The following is a 26,746-nucleotide window of genomic DNA, read 5'->3' on the forward strand; positions in this document are numbered from 1 at the left end:
AACAAACACACCCTTAATGAGATAACACACTCTTAGGGTGTGTTTGTTTGGGGATTTGGATTTTGAGTTGGGATTTGAATAGTAAAAATTTTGAATTTGAATAGTTGTATGATGTGATATAAATAGGTTATGATGTGATGTTTTGAATGTAAAATTAATTTTTAGTATAATATAAAAAATAAAAAATAAGTGTTTGATTTGATATTTTTTGAGGGAAAAAATTGGATGAATAGTGTAAATCCAATCCAATCCTCCGAATAAACACACCCTTAGTGTAATGTTTGATTGTGATTTTCTTATTCCATAATTATACAAACTGAATATAAAAATATAATACCTTTTCATATAAAATACTCCCTCCGTCCCAAAAATACAGTCTTGTTGTTGGACACGAGATTTAAAAAATATTGATATTATATTGATAGTTGGTAAAAAGTAAAGATAAATGACTTTTTTGCCTTTGTGAGTATATTAGTGTAAAAAATAGTGGCAATTGTGTAATAATAATAAAAAAGTAGATATATTTTTACGGTGATATGATTATTTATGGAAATGAGACTATTGTTTTGGAACGAACAAAAATGATAATACATTGGATTGCGTATATTCCATCCGTCCCACCACTATTGACATTATTTCTATTTTTATCTTTATAAAAATTATTAAATCAAAATATATTTAATAAATATAAATTAACTCAATTGACTACATAACATACAATATTAAATGACGTAAGACCCACTCAAAACCTCTTTATTTTTACTTCTCTCCTCAAAAAAATTAATATTTTTATCTATATTTAAAACTACACATATTTTATAAAATTGATTTATCTTAATTATAAATAAACAAAAATATTTTTTTTATTTACTTGTATTATAGAAAATTTTATTTTCTACCGAATGATATTCATATTGCATATATTTTTTAATTGCTATATAATTTTAAAATATTTAAACATATATATATTAAATTTATTTTAAAAATATAAATACTATTAATTATAAAAAAATAATATAATAATATCATAACTAATTATTATTAATTAATTAAATATCCTCACCTTAAATAAAATACCGTGTCCCTAATCAAATGGTTTAATTCCGATGAGACGGATGGAGTACATATTGGTGTATTATTTAAATATAAAATTATTTTTTAATACAATATAAAAATAAAAATAAATTTTGATAAATTGTAAAATTCGAAGCAGAATTTCTCAACCAAACACACCCGCATCCCAAACTTTTAACGGATCCAAAATTAGCATCCAACATATAGTAATATTTTTAAGATAAGTACACAATTTTTTTAAATATTATACATACAAAAAATACAATATATAATATCTTATATATATTTATATCATATACTCCCTCCAAGAAGGATACTATTAATTTTTGTCTGTTTCAAAATAAATGTTTTTTTTTTTTTAATAATTGTATTATATACCTTACTTAATAAATACATATATAATTTATAATATATTATACAAATATCATTACTTTTATATTACATCCTATTAATAAGAGTTTTACTTTCTTTTTTTATTAGAAATTATATAATACTAATATTAAAAACTCTGCATGCAAAAATCAAATATTACGAGACGGACACAGTATATAATATATTAGATTTTTTTTTACTTTATATTTTTAATGAATGTATTTTTTATATTATGTATTAAATTTTTTTTATTTGGGCTAATTAAAAAAATTAAAAAAGTAAAAATAAAATCTACGTATCCGCTAGGTGTCGCTGATCTAGCGGGACACCTGGCAGACACGTGGCTTCCGGCGAGCTACGCGGCGTATCTGGCGCCGGAGAACTAAAATGTCATTTTTTTGCACAAATACCCCTAATTTACATCATATTATTACTTTTACACCAAAAAATAAGGGCAAAAATGTCATTATATTACTTTTAACTACCTACTATAATTAAAATACTATTATTTTTTAAATATTGCGTCAAAAGTAAATGTATATTTTATGTGTGGACGAAAGGGAAATATAAAATTTAAAATATATAAAAAGTATATAATTATTTTTTAAAAAAAATAAATAATGTGGAACGGATATATATGAAAAAATAAACATTTTATATATATATAAAAGGAATTACTCTCTCTGTTTTACATACTGTGTCTGCTACACTGTTTTAAGGAATGTAATTAGTAAATAATTAAGAATATATTAGTAAAAATAATTATCTTATAATATAAATAATTATAAATTACAATTAAAATAACTAATTAGTTTAATTAAAATTAAAAAAAATAAATTTAAAAAATTAAAATGTGTAATTATTTTTAAAAAAAGAAAAATGACATAGAATACGAGACGACAAAAACGACAACATATTACGTCATAGAATATAGAATATGAGACCACAAAAACGGCAATATATTACGTCAGACGGAGGGAGGGAATATTATTTTTTATTAATATTACTTATCTTTTGTGTGGTTCTAAATTCACTATTGCTTTTGGCAAAAGTCTTGAATTGAATAGATATTTCTTTCTTTCTTTCTCTCTCTCTCTTTATTTGTGTTTCTGTCCTCTACTATCATTTGGGCAGTTGGCCTATCTACCTATCTCTATATATCTACAATTATGTATATATATATATACAGCTATTTATGAATGAATATGAATGAAAGGTCATGTCATGTCAAGTCATGTCATAAATTGAGAAATTCAAAAAATACAGAGAGAGAAAGAGGAGAGAGAGAGAGAGAGAGAGGCCACTTTATTTGACAAAGGAGAAGAGAACAGAAGGGTCACATTTCTCATATTTGTCCCCACCTCATTTTATAACTATCATTTTTCAAATTTTCCACTTCCTCTTTGCTTACACATCACACCAACATTTCTCTCTTTATTTTTATTTATTATAATTATTATTTTCCAATTTCCAATCGTAATTACATATATAAATATTATACTACATTGCAATTTTTTACCTTTTCTTTCACTATAATAGTTAGTTATAGTACTAATATACAAATAAAGTAAAAGTCGAATCATGAATGCGCATACCCTTTAGGGTGTGTTTGTTTTGTTTGGGGGTTTTGATTTTATTTCAAATTTAAATAAATGTGTTTCTTTTGGTTGAATTAGAAAAAAAAAAAATAAAATTAATATTAAAATAATATTTAATTTAAATAATAATATAGTATAATATAATATAAATAAATATTAATGTAATATTTTAAATATAAAATTAATTTTTAGCCTAATATAAAAAAATAAAAGAATTATTATTTGGTTTGATAATTTTAAAAGAAAAAAAAATTAATGAGCAATCAAAATTTGATAAAACTGAATAAAAGAACACACCTAAAAGTCTTCACAGTTTTTGGCAATTAATTCAAATATAGAGTTGTTACCCACCCCCCAAAAAGAGAAAAATCAAGATGCCAATAAAAAAAATTTATTCAGCCTCAAATCGATGCGACAAAAAAAAAAAAAAAAAAATAAATAAATAAAAGGAAGTAAATCAAGAGCATAGAACTAACTAATGTTCCAACAGATCATTAAACGGACCCCAAATTTGATGAGTAAATTTAGCCAACCAAAGATGCTCAACCCAAATTTACCATCATTTACAGTTACAACAAGTCGAGACGAACACAAACATTAGAATTACCTCGTTCATTTTACAGCTCTACCGATGCAAAAAATCCCAATCATCATCACCATTGACGTACACCAGCAAATCCCATCACCATTAAGCATCTAGCATCTACCATCTCAGCCAAAAGCTTCAAATGTATAAACTTTTGGTTCATTAAAAAAAAAAAAAGAAGAAAAGAACAACATAGGTAAAAGAATCATTATTTGAGAAAATTGGGCATAGTGCAGCTAATAAGGAGAGGAAAAAACCCAAGTCCCATAATAACAAGAGCTAACCAAAGATTAATAAATCGTACAACACTAAAACATTGCAAAGAAGAGATTGAAAGAGGGCAAGAAGCATACACAGATGAAGCCGGGATTGCTTTCAGATCCGAGCAACGTAGGAGTTTGCCTGAGTGACATATCTCACCCAGCGATACGGATTGGAGTTTTTTGTCTTTTTAGCTATCTGCAAATACTTCACCTGTATTGAGCATCGACAACAAATCATTCATTAGATTGACACATGAGCATAAATCAAAATTTTCGATTATATCTAAGTAAGGTGTAAAGTATCCAATGCTGAATTAATATAGTTCTTTGGGAACTTCGCGCAACATTCTTAATGCTAACACTGCAACTATACAATAAAATATATTCCCTTCATTATTTAAATCTATGCTTACCTCAATAAAAAAATATTTTCATTCTTTTTAGTAACAAATCACCATCTTCGTCATCCAAATATATGCTCAAACTTTTGAGCACATATTTTAATATGAGTGAGTATTTTTTGTTACTATTGCCTTAGTAGAAAAAAGTAAAAATAGTATATTTTTTACTTAATAAAAACACAACGATAAGATATATATATTTATGACAACCCCAAAAACATAAAATGAGCATAAATTTAGATAGTAGAGAGAGTATTACTTTTTGTATTTTTTAACCATAAAAAGTACACTTACATTAGAAACTTGTATCCAAAAGTTTGAGTACAGATTTAAATGACAGAAAGAATACTATATTACACTTGATTTATATGCAAGATATGCAAAGCAATCGAATTCACACAGCTTTCGACAATTTTTTAATTACTGTACCAACAATCAAGCTTGGCAAGATAACTGAGAGTTGACAAAACTGGTTTCACCGACTATTTAACCATACTTGCCAAAAGATTATCTGAAAAATGGATTGATTTTGATAAGTGAGTTTTTGCAAAGCACCGATCTTTTGCCGTAACGTTAGTGACAAAAAGCATTTGTGAGAAAAATAGCAAGAAAGTGAGGGGAAATGCTACATTTTGAATTTAATTTTGGTCTAAAGAAGCACAAAAATAACAACAGCTTTACCTGCAGCCTTGAAGGATTATACATAGGTATAGTGAAGGTCATACTAACAGGTCCGGCTTCTTTAGTGATGTTTCCTGTTTAATCGGAAAAACAAATAATATAAAAAAAACTGGAATGATTCAGAAGTAATTTATACAGAAGGTGATAATATACTATCAGAACAACAAAACCAGACAATATTTTTGGACTTGATTATCTTACCGTGCAACTCCTGCGAGAAATTTAACTTTGCACGTAGAGTGTGTTCCGAACCCCCAACTATCTGTTAATAATAATGTTAGCTAGAAATTGCTTCCGAATATATGGGTAATTATACAGATAAATAGCAAAGTATGAACATGAGCATGAGTATTGCCTTCTTCATGCTCCATTCGAGTTTCTTCTGTGATTCCTTGAAATCCGCATTCTGTCCAGGCATACCGTGTTCCAAGTCAAAATTGACTCTGAAAGTGCAATTGAAAGTGAGTTAAAAAAAATATCTGGTATTTAACTGAAACTTCAAACATGGAACCATAGGATCTACAAACGCCTAACTCAAACGGTTGAGCCATCTCTTGGCATACTTAGGGTTGGAGGTTCGATCCCCGTGGAGTGATTCCAATGTACAAGAAATTGGCAACATTTGCCAATTAAGCCCTCAATGGCTCTTTAAATATATAAAAAGAAAAAAAGAAGAAGAATATATATATATATATTTGTGTATAAATTATAAAAGCTACTTCAGGCAACAATGTTTCATGGTTTCAAAAAATATTAGCTTAACTGAAATTAAGAAATGTTTGTTGCTCCCATAGGCTTCAGCAATAAGGCGGCAATTTATTTAGTTGTCAATAAGAATATTGAATCCTATAAAAGTTATGAATATTAAGAGCAAAGTACTTGGTTTTCTCCTTTTTCATAACTGGCTAGAGTAAATACACAATCTTCATTCAGGAATAAATTACTGATGACAAAAACCTTTATCAGACCCAGTACACCGCAAAAAGCTGAAATTGGGACGAAATAATCTTGGAACTGAACAAATGTCGACAAAAAGCTTTATGCTGAAACAAAACTTAACCTGTTGGTAAATGATGGCAACGGCATCTCGACTAGAATGGTGTTAGCTGTGATGCTTGAAGGAAACTCCGCGCGAACTTTCAGAATCACTTCAGCCTAAAATGATAAGAAAGCGTAAACTCAAGGCATTTAGTATGAGGATCCAGTGATATCAGAGACCTAAGTTCAAAACAGTCGAATAAATAGAAACGCAAACCTAAGAGAGTCATTTCAGCACAACTGAGATGGTTTGTAACGAGTCACATTAAAACAAACTTTTTTCGACAATGTTAAAGGGGGGAAGAAACACAACATACCTTAAGCGACCCCGCCTCTTCAATTAAGGTGTTAATGGAAAACGGGGGCTTGAATTCCTGGGTGATCCGATAATTCATTACAGGGAATTCACCATCTGGCGGTACCTACAATAAAAAAAAAAAAAAAAGAACTAGAATAAAAACACTATAATAATAATGGACAAGAAAGATCTTAGAACACCATAACAATGGAGAGAATTAATTATGGTAAAATTCAAGCAGTACTCACCAAACTCAATGTACGGTCAACATCAAAGCTATCCATATGTACAGATTCATGAAAATTGCAATCATCCAAAATAACTGCTCCTCCCCCTGAAGAACTATACCCTATGCAGAAAGCAAGTTTGTTACGGTGCAGGCTATCCCAATTCATCCAGGGTCACATGTCGAAAATTTAACGAAAATAAAATTGTTTCATTGCAGTGGTGATAATGCAAATACCGTAGCTAGATACCCCGCTTCTTCCAATAAAGAGATCATCATTGAGCGCTAATCTGATTTCTGGATTTCCAGTGAGATAGCTCTTCATTTGAATGGTGCCATCAATTTCAGAAGTCAATACATAACCCTGCCCAAAATCAGTTCAATCATGGGGTCATTGTGGACCAACAATCAGTATAGAAATTTGTATTGAAGAACCAATGAAAAGCATTTATGAAGTTATGACAGGAAGAAAGATTCAGAAGCAAAAGATTACGACCACTTTCACTTATACCGCAGCATTGCAACGTTAATATATAAGAATAACTTCACTAACTTCCATCTCTTTATCTAGGTGTAGTCTTTAAGACGGTAATATGTAAATAGTGCTTATAAAAAATAACCAATAAATCTAATAGTCAAAGCATCTAAGTGCCTTTCATCTATGATATGTTCTTGTATAAGTTCACTTGCAGTACCTTCAACCATACATAATATATTTTCTTCCGACTGATCAAATCCAAGGCTTAGCTCACAGGTACAAAATAAGACAAGAATGCATGACACAAGATAACAACACATCACAGGCAAGATCTGTGCAAAAACGAGCAAAGCCACCTATTAAAAACTAAGATACACAAGAGGGCAAGGTCATCAACATGGAGCCAGGAGCAAGGCTGAAATAAGCTTTCAATAAAACGAATAGCAAAGAACAAACAGAGGCTCTTGGAACCTCAGTTATGGAAAGTCGATATCATGAAATCTAAGCTAGGGTAGGTGCATATATCCAGAAAAACCCTTTGCACAAATATGTAGCTACATCCATGCATCAATTGACGATGCTATAGTATGACACTGCCCAATAACAAATGCCGAACTCGAGAAACATTAGTGTAAATCATAAAGAATTCAGGCTCGCCTATATGGCATTTAACAGCAACTATTCTCTACCAGTAAAACATTGATAAGTGAGAAGAAATCTAATAAGGTGAATCCAATACTCACACTAGAGCTAAAGGTGACACTTATTTTCTCGATTACATCGACAAATATCTCTTCCCTCCTCCTACCACCAGGTTCATTTGCAACAACAGATTTAGTAACAGCCGTTCCAGGCATTCGTTTGCTTCCTTGCTGCAAGAAATAAATTCATGGGGAAACTTAAGTAGAGCCAGAGAATTCCAATTCAGAAGGCCTACTAAACCAATAAACAACGGAAAATTAACGAACAATAACTTTTTATTAGCACTGCATTTGCAGTTCAAACAACTAGCTACCATAAATAAGGCTGCTGGACCAAGAGAAGGTAATCGTGCAGCATCAACCACAATTGGTTCATTGAATATGTAAGACTTCAAAACTTCAGTAGATGTTGTTTGAACATATCCAAAGTCCTGAAATGACAAGAATCCATATTAGAAAGTAAACCATTGAAGAAATAAACAAACTTCCAGATGATGTAAATGATGTTGCGGATTATTTTTTTAAGTTGTAATACCAAATAAGTTTCTAGAACTATCCTATATACTCTCCGTATTTTAATAAACACAAACAAGAACAACAACACAGCCAGGGCACTGCCTTTCGAAACAAAATCATTACCTAAACCAATCAACTATCATAAGATAAAGTTCAATATCACAGAAAATCATGCCATATTTAGTCTGGTAAAGCTTCCTAAGCTTCCAAATTATCTAAGCCTTTTCGGCTATTTATTTCAAGGAGAAAAAAGGCCCTGGGGAATAAAATATCATCAAAAAGAAAAAGCAGAACATTGTCACAGGGATCAAAGGTGTCCATATTAAAAACATGGGGCAACATGCAACTTCACATCATCGTACACTTTGGGTACTTACTATAACTTCATCAAGCAGTTCATATACAAGCACAAAATTTTTTCTTAATGATTCCTCATTAAGAACACCAAGGTAATCTTTGATGACACGTGCTATCCTCTGCAAAAGCTCCAAGGCTAAGGAAGGAGACAAGTTGACCCTTGTGGTTGCAACGAATAGCAGGCCAACCACCTTCACATGAAAATAGTTTACCCCATCCAGATTCTGTCGATGAAGACATAAAACAAAATGAAAATTAGCATCCAGTACTTAACCAATTATTCATTTATTTTGTGTCTGATATGTCAGGCTCGGGAATCCATTACCCAAAGACTTTTAATTTAGAGCAGCCATTAATTGGGCATATTTCCTCATTACATAACCAATGAACATCAATAAACGAAGAAAATAAAAAATTTCTACTGTCTATATATCAAATGATATGTAATTTGCATTCAAAACCATATTTGATATAAAAGACACAGAGAAAAGTAAAATTATTCAGTAAAAAACCCCACAAAGACAGGCGGCGCTTCCCCCTTCCCGTCTTCTTTCCAGAATTTAACTTTCCGAAAGAATATCTCCGCACTTCCCTTCTGCACATCACCTCGATCTGCATCAATCCATCGTTACATTCACTCAAAATTGCAATCTTGATATCATACATAGACAAAGCAATTCACATAAAACAAAGCCCCATCCTAAAACAATATATATATATATGTATGTATGTATCTTATAATTTCACTCATTCAGAGTTGACCGAACTATCCATAGATCCATTTTTCATTTGTAAAGCTCCTTTTATGGAAATCCATGGAGCTAACAACAATTCGAATTCCCATAATATAAAAATCTGAATATCGCAGATCAAAAAAAGTTAACAACCAATTCATGCATCACAGTTCAGCAAATCACTAAAAACGCATCAAATTGCACAATTGAATTGCTCAAACTAGATAAAGTGCAATCAAGATCATTTTACTTACCCACCCATACCTCGGAAGCCAAATTAATTGTCTACAGAACCAAATGCCCAGCCAAAAATCAAGAAAATCTAGCGATATAGGGTATAATACCAAGAAATTACTCGAAACAAAATTCACTAAATTCTTGAACGAAATACAATCAGCAGAGAGATTGAGGGGTGAGGAACATACAGTCTCGGAAGACGATGTTGTCACCTCGCTGGGAAAGCACGAAGAACTGAGAGATCATGGCGAGAAGTGAGGTGTACCACACGGCAACTCGTTCGCCTGTTCGAGCTCTGCCCTGCCTGTAAATCCTTGATTTTGAATTGCACTTTGCCCCCTCGGAATTTAGTTTATTCGAAATAAGCCATCTTCATCTAGACTTCCTCATTAGGTCGAACCGTCGGTTCGAACATCCCGTTCGCCGGTTTTCGAACCGGCGCTTATGGTTCAAATCCGCCACACACCCCGAACCGAAACCGTCACCGGACAGTTCGATTTCGGTTCGTATTTTTGTGAACCGCCGGTTCAAATCGTCATTGAAAAGAAGAAAAAAGAGGCGAGGAGAACGGTGTGGCGCTCTGGGGCCGTAGATGTGTAATTGTTAAATTGTGTAAGGGTGTGTTTGTTTGAGGGTTTGGACTTTGAGTTGGGATTTGAATAGTAAAAATTTTGAATTTGAATAGTTGTATGATGTGATATAAATAGGTGTTGATGTGATGTTTTGAATGTAAAATTGATTTTTAGTATAATATAAAAAATTATAAATAGGTGTTTGATTTGATATTTTTGGGGAAAAAAATTAAAAGAATAGTAGAAATCCAAACAAATTCCTCGAATAAACACATCCTAAATGTGTTGATTACGATAAAATGGTGTATTTTATAATAATAATAATATATTTATAATTAATTTTTAATATATTAGTAAATTCTTATTAAAATTAAAATAGTACTAATATTAATAAAAATAAATAATTATATATTTATTGAAAAATAATAATACTATAATATTATTTTTTATTTATATTTTAAATTTTATAATTTTGTTACGTTATCTGTTCCATATAATTTTTTTATATATATTTTTTTAATTTTGATTTATCTCACATAATTTATTTTTTATTTTCTGAAAAAAAATATATATTATAACTTTTGAAAATAACTATTAATTTTTTGAATGCATATAGGTAAACCTCGAGTCAAATAGAATAGCTTCCAAAGTAGGACAAAATACCCACCAAAAGTGTGATTAGAAACACAAACAAGCAAATCCTACATAAGTATTATTTTGTCATAACAAAAATTGAAGTCATATAAAAGACATAAAGTTGATTATCGAATCCGCAACGTTTTAAGAAACGTTAAAAAGGGGGTGGGGTGGGGTGGGGTGGGGTGGGGTGTGCATGAAGAGTTCCAATACAACTGTACAATTACTCTCCAAAACAAAACAAGCATCACTTCAAAAAAACACCTGTTCTGGTTTTCTGTTTTTGTTTTTGTTTTTATCAGTGAGAGAGAGGTTATAAACCACAGAGAAGAACAACAATGTACATCATAAATGAGGTTAACGTTGAGTTGATTTGAGTCGATTAAGAATGAAGCAAAGCGCACACATGGCCGCGGCCCTCGACTGAAAATCATGTCGGCATACATATGTATATAATACGGAAAGAAAGAACAATTGAATTCGTTGCGAACCTGTATGATCATCATCATGATCTGGCGAATGATCTTGGATTGAACAGAGCAAGTCCCTTTTCCATCATGGAATTGCTTTCGGACCTCCCTCGTTCCAAGCCTTGAGGCCCTCCTGATTTTCTTCCTTTCTCGGCATTTTGGGGATTCTGGCTGTTGGGATTAGGCCGGGAGTCGTGGCTCTCCGGTTCCTGGCCCTTTTCTGATGACGAAGACTGCCCTTTCGATTCTTGATGCTTGTCGGGATTCTCAGCCGACTGAGATGATGCTTCTGATCCACCTGCTTGGTCCTGGTTTTCCGAGGAATGGCTTGTGTTCCGGCCTTTGTCCATGTTTTGAAGCTCATTTGCTATTTGAGTACGTCGCTCCTTTAGGAAGTTAAGTCTGTTTGTCAGCTTCGACAGAGCAGATGTCGTACCCTGTTGTATAGATCCGAATATAGTTATTATTCCATAACAAAACATAAACACTTTCGAAATTTTTAGAGCTACATTTTTGTTTAACAAATTATCACATCATCAAATACTCAAGGTTTTTAAATTTCAAAAAACTTCTACCTGAACGGAGCTGTAGTTATGCAATTAGAATTTTGATTGAAATATATCCTAAAAAGCTTCCTAGACAGGGGCTTCTTGAATTATTTAAAAAATAGAGATCAATTGAATCTTCAATAAACCGTTTTTTTGTCCCGTATGACGCTGGCCCGCCGTTGTTGACGTAGCGCTGACGCGACTGACACGTTATCGCCACGCCAGTAATACGTCGGAGGACCATTTCGCCATTTAAAGTTTTTAAATCATAAAGGGCCTGATACGGAACTAAAAAAAATAATTTACCTTTGAATATTTTGTTTGGAATCAATAGACTATATTAAGTTTCACCTTCCTATATTCATCTTTATTTTATTTTAGATTTAGGCATAGAAGAAAACACTCTCAAGCATATCATGAGGTATTCCCATTTGCACAAGAGAAAAAAAAATAAATAAATAAAAAAATATCGAAGATGTTAGTGAAAATAGAGGAAATTTTACCTCGCCTTTGGTGCTGGCCTTTCTAGAAACGGATCCAGGAGGCTTACCCATTCCTATTTCCCCAGTGAATGCTCGGGCGAAAGATGCAATGCCTTTCATATTTTGTGAAGAATCAGATTGCTGATTCTGATTCTGAGGTGTATGCAATGAAGATGCACTGTCGTGTCTTTTATGGTTGTCGGCTTCTGACTTGTCCAAACTCGATTCCCTCTGCACACAGAGGAGAAAGCCTCAATACATTTCATGCTGCTCAACTACGCACTTAACTTAAGCTAAGATAAATAATAGATCCGATGCAAGCAGATATGTTGTGATTTATATCTTGTAACGGCTAGCAATTTTACTATAAAATTTCTCAGAATGATAGATCTAATGTCATGGCATAACAGGGTCATGTATAGAAAGTAAGACCGACCAAATTCAGGTTCCTGTTTACTTAAACTGGGACATGTTCAGTTTGATGTTTAGCATCTTATATTTTCCTTCAAATTAAAAATTCGGATCATCGATAATCAATTCATGACATACCTTACTTCTAGAAAATTTTCTACTAGAGAAGGATGAGGCTCTACCATCCGACTGCTTTGCCTTCCTGCTTCCCATCAAGAAAGAAAACATGACAAATGTACTCATGAATCGTCTAAATTTTGAATCATTTATAAAATGAAAGTAACAAAAACAAGCTAGCATGCTCATTTAATATGGAATACACCAGTTTCCGATATTTGTGAATTGGGTCAAAATTCTGATATTGACATGTCAATCAAATCTTTAGTATTAGTCAATATACTTTACAGTGGTAACAAAGATCTTTTCAGGCGGAACAAGCTTTCAAACAAAGAATTCTACGCAGTTATCCTGCAGGCTGGGAAATACTGTGTCGGGAAGGAACTTTTATTTTATCAGGTTCATATTTTGGGAGTTTCATGATCATCTACTTCGCAAATTTGAAATTTTTTGTTATAAAGCATATCGATGCTCAAAAAATCCCTAAGCCCAAGCGAACAAAAGCTGCGAACAAAACATTCAATAATAAAATAGCTATGTTGTCCAAGAAGTTTGACCAGACATAATATGCACACACGCTGCATGGAGAAAAAAATGCCGACAAGAATGTAAGGGAAAAACTTACAACTTCTTTCGGTCAACTGGGTTGAGCTGAAGTTCACCACCTAGTTCGAGCACGAACGTAGAAATCTGGTTCCGTTGTTGACCAAGTTGCAGTTCAAGATCACTAGCCTTTTTCTTCAAACTTATATTGTTTTCCTCCAATTGAACAATTTCAACTAGCTCTGCCTTTATCTATTTTCAATTCAAAGTTGGTTGGTTAAAAAAAAATAATAAAACCTAATCTACACATGCACCAACCAAGAACAGGTTACCTTGTCATCCGTAAGTGATGAAACAGATAAAGGTTGCCAATTTTTTAGCTCAGCTACAAGTGTTGTCGCCAAGTCCATCTCCCTCTGTAGCTGCTCCTGTAGTCTTACCACCTACAATGCAATTTCCACTTTGGTCAGCCTCGATACTAAAAGTAACCCTAGCAAGTGCATGCCAACATGCATGATGCAGGGGTCAAGTCCCTGTGTCAAATGAGTAATGTTAGATACAGTGAATATGCTTGATACTTCAATACTGAGTTTTCTTTCTAATTGCCTATTTACCAGTGAGTTACAAATCTATGCTGGAATGTAAACATGAATTAACCCCCAGTAAAGGTTTTCTGGCAATTGCATGATCACTCAATCCAACAATCTTCCTACAATGTTCAGATACCTAACAATAACTGATACACCAAATTTCTAAGGATAGAATATTTCACATGGTACTATAAACTTTATTTTATTTGGAATAAGTGCAGCATATCATTCCTTAAATGACCGTAATTAGGTAGAAGATTCTGAACTTGGTGACTTCAATTGATTCTTACTTGTACTACCTGGTAGGATCTTATCACTAGTTAAAAAGACAGACTACTTCCTCTTTGTGGGGACAAAAAAAAATAACTACTTCTGCCACAGAGATCCCTGAATAATCAGATCGTAGAGATTAATAAAAAGTTCTTATGTGAAACAAGGAATATTGTTAGAGACATCAAATTAGCATATAATTTTCTCTATGGGGAAGATTATAGTTCCTACTGTGGTCGAATCATAGATAGCTTAGGAGAAAATATAAAGAATGGAAAGAAATTCTACAAAAATTTCTTACATCTTCCTCGAGATGTGCATTTTGTTCATGCAAATCATGCTTTCGCTTCTCTAAGCAATCCTGTATAAGTGATCTCACCGCAGCCTATAGGGAAGATATTAAGACATTATTAAGAAATTGCATAATGCAGAAAAATATGCATTGATAGAATCTTAGGATAGAAATCAACACTTCAACTCTTACCTCACTGGCCTGTGGATCTGTTCTATTATGCTCTACTTTTTGGGTCCCATTCCTATTAAAGATGCAGATTTGATATGATTATTAAGTAAAAAATGTTTCAACTAAGAGAAGAAGGGTGATTCCTGTACACATATCAATAAATGATGATAATGATTCAATTTTAATGCTCTTATCTCTCTCTCTCTCTCTCTTGCTAGGGAAAAAACATACGCACCGACTAGGGGGTGGGGTGGGGGAAGAGGGTCACATATAACTTTAATGCTCTTGTCTCTTGAACATGAAAAAAGAAGCATATTAATAAATTTTGAATTTGTTTCTCCATATACCAAACTTAAGAGGTTCTGAACTAATTTTAAATATTAGAGGCATTTTGTGAAAGATAATTTGATTATGACAACAGAGCAGTAAAGAACAGAAATAGATACCGGAGAATAAAACTTTTTAACAAGCCATGCATAGGTAGCTTTAGATAAATAACTTACTCTTCTCCAAAGGAAACTTCAATGGTCTCCATAGATAGGTTCTTCCTTCCCTGGAGTAATATATGCATTACGTAAGGTTTGTATGTTGTCTCATAATGTAAAATTTCACACTCTTAGTTTTTCTTTTTTTGGGGTAGGTATAAGCTAATAAATATTGTGGACAATATATAACAGTCAGAAGATGCAAAAGATACATTGCACTCACAGGAGCTCTTCCCCACATAGTGGGTCGCCGTGTGGTGCGTCCAGACCCCTGGGACGATTCAGAGCATGCTTGGGCCAAGGATGTGTCATCATCATCCCCTAGTGATTTAGAGGAGATGTTGGATTGCATTTTTTCAGTCTCTGAACTCAAAACATTGTCATTTTTTTCAACACCAGCATGTTGAGGCAATGAAGCTTGTGGTTGACTTGATAACATTTTGCTGGATTCATGACCTTCATCTACTCGAGGAGAGGCAGTCCCTGAACTGTGGCTACTTGCAGAGTCCTGCATACAGCAAGCAGCCTATCATCAAACATTGTAAAAACACTGGACGTCTTTGGTGTAAAAAACCATAAGTCTCCTTAATATTACTTCCAGACACTATATCACATTGCTATCAGAGTAAGGCATACCCTAGGAAGAAAGCCTGGGAAAATGTCAAAATCATAATTAATCTAGGCTTCTCGATTGCAGGATGACAAATACTAGAGAACTGTTTTCCATATAATTGAGGAAGATTGCATGCCACTAGTTAGAATAATGAGTATTCTAGTTTTAGCATCATCTCAAAGATACTGAGATGGAATTTTGTTGCAGTTCTGTAAACACTAAACTGAGCAATTATCTCCATGTGTTCATATGTTAAATAGAAGGCCAATGAAATGGAAACCTTTTTTTGAGATCTTTTTTCGCCAATCTCACTAGAAGTTGAACTTGATTCATGACCATCTTCTTCTACATAGTCGGACTCTCCTTCCTCGTCTTCTTCTTCCTCCTCTTCATCTTCTTCTTCCTCTTCCTCCTCATAGCTTTCATCATCTGTAATTTCCTCGCTCTCACTTCCACTCTCTTCTGAATCAGTATATGGTTCATGAGTTTGGGCACCATCCTGAAAGCAAGTGTTACATGTCAATCATAACATTATCAGATATATATATAACAGAAAAATTAACACTGACGGTGCATTATAGCATAAAACAGACTGCATTATGCCAGAGTTATTTTCTGTTTATTTTGCTGGAATACCTAAATCTACTGAAAGTCTTCCACTCTAAAGGTATGTTTTGGAATAATACTGCTGAAGGCTGTTATGGTGATTTGGTGCGGAAAATATGGTCTAAATGGATTGAATATATTAGACCAGTATTACAGTCATATCATCAAAAGTTACCTAGTCCGCCTCAGGTTTCCTCTAGGTAGCATCATGACCAAAACGAGACACCTTTTTAACCAATATTAATCTCTTCTAGAATATGCAAATATTCAAAATGATTAATATTTTTATGATCTCACATTGAAATATTACCCACTCTCCTGAGTCTATTTTCATTGAAGTGAAATGCCATTATATCAACATATGATTCTACCAAAAAAAAATCACTTTCATATGCATAGATCTATGCTTTTAAAACATTTAATTAAAGAATTTGATCACATATCATGTTATTGAGCCAACCCATCAACTCACTTTGAAGCCTAACGCCTACCAAAATACTTGAAATGAATCTGGATCAGTTCCACGCGAAGAAAGTAAAAAGGTATACAGTTCAACTACAATTCTTCTTACCATTCCTTGAACAACTAAGATGTAGATGAGGACTAGGACTGAAAATGCGAAACCTTAGTATCTATTATTTTACCATCAAATGCAGTGGTTCTGGTGTTTAAGGAGCATGTATAGTTCATATAAGATAGTAGTTCAGGTACACAACATGGAACTGGAAACTAACAAGTAATGAGGCAATTGAAGAATACCCCAAATATGTTGTCGTATTCCTCAAGCAGTGTGATAACAATGGCTTGAGCATGGTTAGCTGCGGCAGCTGCTTGCAAAAGTTGAGCAGAGCTATCAACTCCCACATTAACATCATGCTCAATCTCACAATCTCCAGCAAGAAGGGGGCGAAGAAGCAAGGGAGCCATACAGGCTGCCACAGCTGATACACTCATTCTGTTCACAGTCTTGTTGGAAGCTACTACTTGCATCATATTAAGAATTCTTTTGAAGAGAAGAGAAACAAATGAGAATAATTGTCACTATCAATTATAAAAATAAATAAATTCACACACAATTATTAACATGACAATTTGAGCAACTTTCCAGAAAATTCTTGCACCCAACAAGGGACAGGTCACAGAATCACCTTCATAGACTAATGACCAGTGTCTTCTAAGAGAAGTAGATTACAAGTAAAAGCATGTGCGCAGATCAAGAAACAAACTCAAAGTCTCAAACCATCAAATCCTCCTTTTGATTACCCATTCACCATTTATAACATCCAATAAAATACTCCAACAGAAGAAGACAATAGTTGTAACTCTTAAGTCTTGAAAAAACATAGAAAAAGGATAGAAATAAAATTCAATGTCTCGGGATCATGATTCATTCAATAAATGATCTTGTTTCAATAACTTTGACTAACAAAGGGAAATTAAATAACAATGATAGGAATATAGAGAACTTATACAGCCCAATGTCCTATAATTTCAAAGCTAGTTGCTAATTAATAAAATTTTGAGTTAAAAATTCATCTAACATGCAAATGAACTTTTGCAGGTAAATGTAAGCACATCTCAAAATTTTCCAATACATGCTGTTTCCTTTTTTCCTTTTTTTTTTTTTAAATTTTTTCTTTTTCTTTGGAGAAAAAGATGTACTAATTCTTGGTGAAATCATAGGTAGGAAATATATGGTCTATGAGGGTCAGCTAATGTGAACGACTTTGGAAACAAATTGCATTTCCTCATCTTTCAGACACCATCACAAAAGATGGTAAAACAATCTGATTACCACATCAAATTGGAAATGTGCTTTTTAGCAAGCATAATTATTTAATAATTAGAATTTGTATAGTTATATAAAATTCCTAAAATGATTGCAAAATACCTTTGTAATAGGCGGCGATTTGGCTCTGGAAATGTTTCACATATTGCTGAATGCATGGCACTCACTCTCGTGCTTCGATCAGTTCCTAATCACCACAATAATTTTCCAAAGTTAAAGAAAATGAAAAAGAGATCCGATGTAGCTACTTCATCTTCATTTGAACCTCCTGGGTAAATGCAGAAGGCAGTTATAAATTTACTGAACATTTTATTGACTTCTATTGGCTTTCTATTGTTTTATGTTTGAAAATTGCTATTTGTCTTTAAAATCTACATGTTGGCATTTATTCAACTTACTATAAGCTTCAAGGAGCGCTTTGCAGCAAGAAGCAGGAACTGGGGATGAAGGTAACTCCCGAAGAACATACTAGCCATGATCAATAGCCAAAAACATTCAATTCATCCACCAAGGTTAAGCTGCAGAATCGTATGTTTATATAGCTAAAAGGAATACCTTTATACAGTCACCTATAACATGTGCATCCTCGTCTGGTGAAAAATCAGTTTTCCCTGAACATAATAGAAAAGATTAATGATTTTTTGTAAATATCATGCAAAGTAGAGAAAGTCCCACTTCTTATATCAGGTCCGCAAGACAACCAGTCATAAAGGTTCTACCAGCAATATAAACTCTGGAGATATATGGGACAAAATTCAACAGTCATAATCTTCTATGGGGTTGAATGAAATATGTAAAACTCATGCAAAAATAAAGTAATATTGTGTAACTTTATACATAGTTGTGACTATCTGATCATACAAAATGTATGTTCAAATCTTAATACAAAGTATTACTGAAAGTAGTGAGCTGACAAAATAGATTGATTTCTATGACTTCTTTAGCAATTTAACTTTACCCGAATCTTTAGACTCTAAAAGTGCTACTAACTTCCTATATATATATATATATATTATATACATTATCCATCAGCATATCAAAATCAACTAACCTTTTTCAAATTCTTGTATCCGGCGCTCCACATGCTCAACATCAGCAGCTTGCCTCAAGATGCCTTCTGTTTTGACTCCTATAATATGAGTTTTACATATTAATACCATGTTATAGAAAAATTAAGGTAAATACTGATACAATCACCATATCCTCCTGCCTCCATTAGTACATAAAATATGCAATTTTGATGATAAAAATTTTCAGATATATAATTAGAGAAGATTCATGACTTAATCTCTTCTATTACTTCAAGCATGAACTATGAGTAAATGCTTTCAAAAAAGCATCTAGTAGACAAAGTACCACCCCATTGAAGTCTATTAGTGAAATAGAGAAAGAAACACACCATGATCTTCAATAAACCTCAGAGCTTTTTCCAAAAATGATGGAGTGCCATCTATATCTTCCAAGGCAAGCAAAATTGGTCGTCCAATTACCAAGGATTTAACTGGCTGTTTGTCATTTGCTGTAAGACGAAGAAGAAAAAAAAAAAAAAAAACACACACCAAAGTCATAAGGCCCCTGGTCAAACCAGATAGAGGAAAAAATAAAAGATTCAAGACTGCAGAAATACAGTAATGTCCCGCAGCAATCACCCACTTATCAGCTCCCATTGCTTCCAAAAATTAAAAGTAAACATGAAGATGTACGGAATATATGAGGCTAATAGAGTGGTAAACATCTTTCAGTTTCACACCATTTTCCCAGCCTTGCTGTCAGTCATCCACAGAACTGCACTAGGTACAGCCTAAAAGCATTACTGCAGAAGTTGTATCACAGAAAATAACTGGACAAACTTAAAATTTTGCTGTTCTCTCATTGGAAATAATCAAGAATCTAATTTGGGAACTCAATAGTCAGTTTCATGGAGAGGTAGAATAATGTCAAGAGCTATATCTCTGAATTTCTTCTAGTGAATATTACATAAAAATAAATTTTATTTGGCTAAAAATTAACACTTTGATAGTTTAATTGGAAAGGCAATCAGTAATCATACGTCCTGGAAGCAAAAGACTTACATTGTTCTGAAATTGAATCAGCTCCATTAGCTTGATCACTCTTCACTGCATCGTTTTGTCCTGAAACAGCTGTAGCACTGGGAGCATTTGTCAGGGCTTCCTCAAGAGCAGCCTTCCACTCATGCAAATCCTCCAATGTTTCTGCCTGAGTCAAAGATCCAGGAAAACAGCAACATGTGAAGTTTAGATACTAAGACGTCCGTGGATTACTGGAGTTTATGAGTTTGATAACTAAAGATTATCATAGGTGCACAAAAAATAGGCTAACAATATATTTCTGTCCGGGGGCCAAAGGCAAAACAACAGCCAAACCCCTTATGTCATCAAATAAAATACAAACCCTGGACAGAAACTATCATTGCAGAACTTCAAACTCTAATTGTTTAATTGAGAATGCTTAGAGAACAACACAATGAGATAGATTAAATGGTGACAAAATGAAGATGCTTCTGACACTAATCGCACAATCAGATGACTTCAAAAGGACAATGGAAAACCGAGCATGGAAATTTGTGGAAAAAAAAAAAAACATTAAAGAATGATGGTATCAAGATATAACTAAAATAATCTTCTTATCTTGAGCATACCACTCTTTAGACTTAAATCAATCTAACCCAATTGTTTCAATTGGCCAAATTAGCTAGTGATGCTTCACCATCATTTCCTCAATCATTTTAGCTAAACGCTTCATGAATAAAATCGCCTTACTTTCCCAAAAGACAAAGGATACTTCTAAACGTTTGGTCAAGAAAAGATCCAGAAAGAATTTCACCTTGAGGGTGAAAGATCGCCCATCACGACCATCAGCAAAAGATACAGTGATCAATTTCTTATCTTCTTTCACTACCACACTGGAAATGGATCAATATGTCACTATTATCCTTCATGGCATTTGCAGGACAATTTCAAAATCATTCACAATATAAGAATGTAAAGCCCAACCTGCCAGAACTGTTGAGATCAATACCTCCAAGTGTCAGGTTGACTTCGGCCCCTTTTTGAGGAGCTACGTTCTAAGAGAAAAAGAATAGAGAAACATCGAAACATAAAAGAGAAGAAACTATAAAGATATTTAAGATGTTATGTCAGGGGAGATGTAATTCCACATTCAGTGTTTCTTAAGTTTGAATTGAGCAAATGAAAACCAGGGGTTAGAAACTTGTTGGATAACAAGAATAATGCAAATCAGTCACTTCTGATCAATTTGTTTGTAATGCTTCAACCCTTCACAAAATCAGATGTTTGTGAAAATTAAGATTGTACAACAAATATAGTGTAATGCAGCAATCTATGTGGAAACTGGAAAGCTACCCACCAACTATTATCAATGATAACAAAAATTTGGACAGCAAATCAACAATTCAGGTGAATGTGATAGAAAAATGTGTTTTCAGAATGCAGTAAAGCTTGTAAGGAAAATCAGAAAAGAAACAGCTTACTGGATCACTCCTGTAGAAGACCAAGGAAGTTTGAGTTAAAATAAACCACCTTTTCTTCCATGATGTCCATCCAATTCCTAGATCAAGAGGCAATAGCTTCACAGTGAATTTTGTTGAATTGAATAGTATGATACACTCTTCAAAATAACATATGTGCAACATAAGAATAATTTTATTGGATGTCCTTGCCCTCTTGCAAATGTGTTAATCATAATAAATCTGAATACCCAAAGATTTGAAGGGCAAGCTTATGTTTTCTTATATTTTGCTCCACTTCAGCATACAAAAGTTGCAACATAGAAGAAAGAGAATTTTTACATTGAAAACTAAAATAACTAAGTGCAAACAGCAACAGAAACTTAACACTAAATTATGCAAATATAGAACAAAACATTGAATTCTCTTATCAACATTCATTGCATTGGAGTTAGGAGAAATATTTGTTGCCATTAAAAGAAGAAAAAAACACAAAAAAAATCTCTTTTGCTTTGTTGTTACTGACTTGCCATAGTCTTTCAAGTTCATTTAGCACGGTGAGAAGTCAACCTAGGTTACTACAATGGCAAATCTTATAAATATTATCAAAATAATGACAACACAATTAAGACTGACCATATTCAGATGATAAAAAGGGATCTCTATGTCAAAGGAAGACATCGTAAAACACTGTAAACTAAAATCAAACCTGTATACACAAACATCAAGAGTATCTTACCAGGATTGACACGCAGATGGTTTTTGAAATCGAAAGTAGAAAACAATAAATCACCATAATTTCAAAACTGCAATACAGCTCTCAATCCAAAAAATAACCATTGCTTCAGCAGCCTGCCTAATTTTTGAGATAAAATTGTATGATTTCTTTCAATTGGAGTCTTGTATAACTCAGATGTTATTACATGCCCAGAGAAATGGGATGGATATGAAAATATCTCAATCTACGTCATCAGATCAGGGATTTGCACACAAGTGAAGGTTGTTTAGCAATACTAGTGTTTATTTCAACAAAGTCTTCTAATATTAACTCGCATAAAACCAGATTCATTTATCACTTGCATGAAGAACCATAGAATAATGAGTACAAAAACTATATAACCAGATTATTAAAGTGTCAGTGAATAGCCAAAAATCTAGCATTTTATTGATATCTAAATAGATCCTCATACTTTACACAATTAATTCATGCACCTGTAACAAATACATTATTTTCTCCTACCACTTGACATTGGCCTCAACACAGAAAGTAAAAAAAGTCACACTTAGAAATGCGTTTAATTCCTTCCAATAGGCAAAAAGATCAACTGAAGAGGCAAACAAACCTTTAGATGACAAAAATAATGGGCCACTCTTATAAACCTGCAAGAAAACATAAACGATTGTGCTCAGATAAGGTGAGGCAAGAAGAAAATGAAAAAAAAAAAAAACTTGAAGGCAAATCTAATTGCTATTCACATCAACTGTATAACTAACATATGAAAACCTCATTCCTTAGGGAATGGGTACATTCAAAGATGAAGAACATTCATGGTACCTACCCCCATGGCTTCGAAGAAATTGGAACGAGATTGTTTGTTCGAAAATGTTGCTCTCGCTTTTGTTTCATTATATTATATACATCAACAAATATCAGATTTATGTAATTATTATAGCGTAATAAATATATATTACATCAATCACAAAATCGAAAAAGTCATGTTGCCTGAATTCATAATATCTTATTTTTATATACATGTTACACGAATATGCATTAATTACATGCAATAATTAGTCATGTATATGCATGACTATAGTGCACACATATACAAATAAAATTTTCAAAGTATTCATCTTCAAGGCCAACGGCTCAATCTCTCATGGGTGCATGAATAATCTATTGTGACAAAAAAAAACAGCGAGACTACCTTATTCTTATTGTATATATGAATATAATAACTATCACTACAATATGCTACACATTCAAACTAACATTATTATGTATATGCTATTTCGTAGAGACAATAGTAGCCGTATTTATTTGTGTTTCCATTTCCATTGTCACACTATTCGTTCTACAATGCATCTCTTCTCCCCTCAAAAATATCGTAGCAAACATCTATTTTCTATTCAAAACATCACATCCAAATAAATAAGTTTGAATTTTGGGTTTATTTGAATAGTAAAATTTTGAATTGGAATTGTTATTTGATGGTAGGTGTTGACGTAATATTTTAAATGTAAAATTATTTTTTTAGTATATAAAAATAAAAGAAAAAATAAGTATTTAAGTTGATTTTTTTGAGAAATTTTTTTATGAATAGTGAAAATCCACCAAAATCTTTAAAACAAACACACCTAGTTACCGGTACTATTTAGCACATAGTTATACATGCATCATCATTCATCACAAACATTTTTTGTTTGTTTGGCTGTGCCTTGAAATTAATTTGAAATGGAGTGTGGATTTGAATTTTTGTTTTAATAGTATTTTGATGTGATGTTTTGTGAGAAAAAATATTATATATTTATTAGAAACTATGCAGAATAAATAGTCTTCATTTCAGTTTGTATATTATTTGCAGACATAATTGATATAATTCTTGTTTATAAAGTTAGTGTGTATACTTATTGTTCTAATTGATATCATTCTTTTCTTTTTTTTTTTTAAATATAATGTGAGAATTCGCAGCCGCTATATTTGTAATAAGCTTTGGGTAATTGATATTATTCTTGTTTATAAAGTTAGTGTGTTTTTGTTATGTTCCTACAAGATTCCCTAAAAACATTATCAAGAAAGAATATAATATATACACATAACAATAAAAAATAACAAAAACAAATAAAATATAATTTTCTATAATACTTTCAAGATTCTTCATACCTCACAACAAAAACAACTAAAACTATAAAAACTAAACAAACACATTCTTTACTTTTGCTATAATATCTATTCTTTTTTCCATCTACAAAAATAAAGTTACTTTTCAAAATACAGTTATCGAAATAAAGTTAAGATTATGTTAATGAAAATTGTATACTATATATTATAATAATATTAGGCACAGATGCAAAACAATGTATATGCATATATCAGTAATATTACATATTGAGAGAATACATATATATATTAAAACAAATTTACGGTCTTTTTTTTTTTTTTTTTTTTTTTTTGCAAATCCAAGTCCAACACTAATTCCTTCAAAACATCACATTAAATAACTAGTTTCACCTAAAAATCATTAAAAAAATAAATAAATAAATAAATAAGAAGTACTAAAATGAAGATACATCACACTAAATAATAAGTTTCACCTACAAATTTAGTAGGATTTTTTTTTAATTTATTCATATAATTTGTTGTTACATGCCCATATAAAGAAGAGCAATCCAGTTCCTTATTTCCTTGTCCTTTTACCATCAGGATACCAAATAAAATATTTAGTTCCAACTTGAACCCTTTTCACCAATCATTCTCCTTTCCATTTCATATTCCTTCATCCATACACTTACCAGAAAAATCAAAATTATACACACAAAATTCATGAGCCACCCTATTCCGTTGATGTATTTAACACCCCACTACTAATACCATTACCTTCAAAGAGCAGTTTCAAACAAAACACAAATTTTTCGAATAAAAAACAAGGTATTAGAATGACAGGTCACGACCATACTTATCTCTCCTAATGCCTGAGTTGGTGCCAGCACATCCAACTGTTGATTCCTCAGTCCAATGATTAATTCCATACTTAAAACCAGAAATCTTGGATCTATTTTTCGTTTGTGCTCCTCCACTAACTTTAAGAAAGCCTTTGACCTAAGATCTTTAGCAGATATGACTTGCCTCCGGTTGTGTTTAAAAACCATTTCAAAATTTCATGTTCTTCATTAATTTTATACTTACCCATTAATGCCCAAATGTGTTACCATATATCTTATCCTTTTTCCTAATATAAATTTTCCATGAAACACATTGAAGTTGCTATCTCAATTTTCCAGCTAGATTGTATCAACAAAACCCTTTCTCAAAACCATTCCTAAAACGAATATTGACAACTTGGTCATGTCCACAAACTCTGGAATTTTACAGAGCACTCTATTCTAAAACACACTCCTATTTGGTCAATGAAACACAAATCGATAAGAATACAATAAATAAAAATCAAACAGATACGTGTACGTGATAATTGCGCAATAAAGCTAAAAAAGGCCCAAAATATTTACCTTACTGCCGCCGTGTTGAGTGGGGCTGGACGGCGGCGAGGATGCCTCTGTTTTGACGGCACCGCCTTCCTCCTGAAACAAATTCACACCAAAAAAAATTTAACAAAACTCGACAGAAATTGCTAGCTACAATCACCATTACACACGACATGCATTAGCGATCGGGGACGCACGTACCTGCACGGAATTTGCAGGCGCCACCACGGCTGTATTCGCATTCGTCATTTTGCAACTCCTAATGGATTACATAATAAAAACCCCAGGAAATGAAAACCTGCAAATGCATGCGGAAATAGATCCGATTGAGACCCGAAATACCTTCCGGACACCTGATTATCAACAAAAACAACAATCCGCGACGGGCAATTCAACCATGTCCATCCTCCTGGGTCACCTTATTGAGGAAATTGCGAGAGCATGGAATTGGAGTCGAGAAATGTGGAGAGCGTGCGATTGGCAAATATGTTCCGGTTGCTGTACGACGATGGATCACACCAACGCCATTGCCAACACTCGTGCGCACGAGGAACGGGCGGAGAGGAAACCAAAAGACCGCCTTTTCTTTTTCCTTATATATACGTATATTTATTTTTTATTTTTAATTTTATTATTACTACGTATAAATCAAAATGTACGGGGGAATGGTATATCCAATTTTTTATATTTATATTAAAAAAAAAAAAAACGGAATATTTATGGTGTTGTGAGGAAAAAGATATTTGTAAAAAAAAATATATATAAATATAAAAATATTTTTAATATTAGATAATGACTAAAAGCAACATGATTCGTGTAAAGTGAGTGAACAAACGAAAGATGAAGTACAATTTTATTTAATATATATTTACTTTGTTTCAACTTAGCCTTTCAGTAAAATAAT

At 32.7% G+C, this 26,746-nt stretch overlaps 2 protein-coding genes across 3 annotated transcripts; both read right to left on the minus strand.

Moving 5' to 3' along the window:
- Positions 1 to 3,493: 3,493 nt before the first annotated feature.
- Positions 3,494 to 9,916, minus strand: LOC127248313 (AP-4 complex subunit mu). 2 transcript variants are annotated; one of them, XM_051270591.1, is made up of 14 exons: positions 9,749 to 9,916; positions 9,107 to 9,201; positions 8,610 to 8,813; positions 8,031 to 8,147; positions 7,759 to 7,887; positions 6,775 to 6,901; positions 6,560 to 6,660; positions 6,331 to 6,435; positions 6,036 to 6,130; positions 5,331 to 5,418; positions 5,177 to 5,237; positions 4,976 to 5,049; positions 3,984 to 4,104; positions 3,494 to 3,766 (listed from the first exon to the last, which is right to left on the minus strand). In XM_051270591.1, exons 1-13 carry the CDS (start codon positions 9,804 to 9,806, stop codon positions 4,006 to 4,008), a joined length of 1,353 nt encoding a protein of 450 aa, XP_051126548.1. In that variant the 5' UTR covers positions 9,807 to 9,916; the 3' UTR covers positions 3,494 to 3,766; positions 3,984 to 4,005. The 2 variants fall into 2 exon arrangements, with proteins under 2 accessions (XP_051126548.1, XP_051126549.1); XM_051270592.1 differs by having other exon boundaries at positions 3,494 to 3,781.
- Positions 9,917 to 10,959: 1,043 nt separating this feature from the next.
- LOC127248301 (rho GTPase-activating protein REN1) lies at positions 10,960 to 26,390 on the minus strand. The gene is made up of 24 exons (XM_051270576.1): positions 26,185 to 26,390; positions 26,044 to 26,101; positions 25,867 to 25,938; positions 22,986 to 23,022; positions 21,667 to 21,743; positions 21,170 to 21,240; positions 21,000 to 21,078; positions 20,228 to 20,372; positions 19,555 to 19,674; positions 19,207 to 19,284; positions 18,711 to 18,766; positions 18,554 to 18,623; positions 18,258 to 18,342; positions 17,126 to 17,369; positions 16,041 to 16,259; positions 15,371 to 15,655; positions 15,166 to 15,215; positions 14,684 to 14,735; positions 14,501 to 14,584; positions 13,672 to 13,782; positions 13,422 to 13,591; positions 12,818 to 12,881; positions 12,290 to 12,499; positions 10,960 to 11,675 (listed from the first exon to the last, which is right to left on the minus strand). Exons 2-24 carry the CDS (start codon positions 26,089 to 26,091, stop codon positions 11,274 to 11,276), a joined length of 2,829 nt encoding a protein of 942 aa, XP_051126533.1. The 5' UTR covers positions 26,092 to 26,101; positions 26,185 to 26,390; the 3' UTR covers positions 10,960 to 11,273.
- Positions 26,391 to 26,746: the final 356 nt, after the last annotated feature.

Source organism: Andrographis paniculata, unplaced genomic scaffold (genome assembly GCF_009805555.1).
Source record: "Andrographis paniculata isolate CXL003 unplaced genomic scaffold, ASM980555v1 Contig33END, whole genome shotgun sequence".
Classification (NCBI taxonomy): domain Eukaryota; kingdom Viridiplantae; phylum Streptophyta; class Magnoliopsida; order Lamiales; family Acanthaceae; genus Andrographis; species Andrographis paniculata.

Bases quoted from the DNA above. Each gene is read 5' to 3' on its own strand.
- LOC127248313 (XM_051270591.1), bottom strand. From the start codon at position 9,806: ATGATCTCTCAGTTCTTCGTGCTTTCCCAGCGAGGTGACAACATCGTC. The intron at 6,661-6,774 runs GTATTTGCATTA...CTTTCTGCATAG, and splicing joins AAGCGGGGTATCTAGCTACG to GGTATAGTTCTTCAGGGGGA. The intron at 4,105-4,975 runs GTAAAGCTGTTG...TGCTCAATACAG, and splicing joins ATAATCCTTCAAGGCTGCAG to GTGAAGTATTTGCAGATAGC.
- LOC127248301 (XM_051270576.1), bottom strand. From the start codon at position 26,091: ATGACGAATGCGAATACAGCCGTGGTGGCGCCTGCAAATTCCGTGCAG. The intron at 16,260-17,125 runs GTATTCTTCAAT...ACTTGCTTTCAG, and splicing joins AATACGACAACATATTTGGG to GATGGTGCCCAAACTCATGA. The intron at 14,585-14,683 runs GTAAGAGTTGAA...TCTTCCCTATAG, and splicing joins CAGATCCACAGGCCAGTGAG to GCTGCGGTGAGATCACTTAT.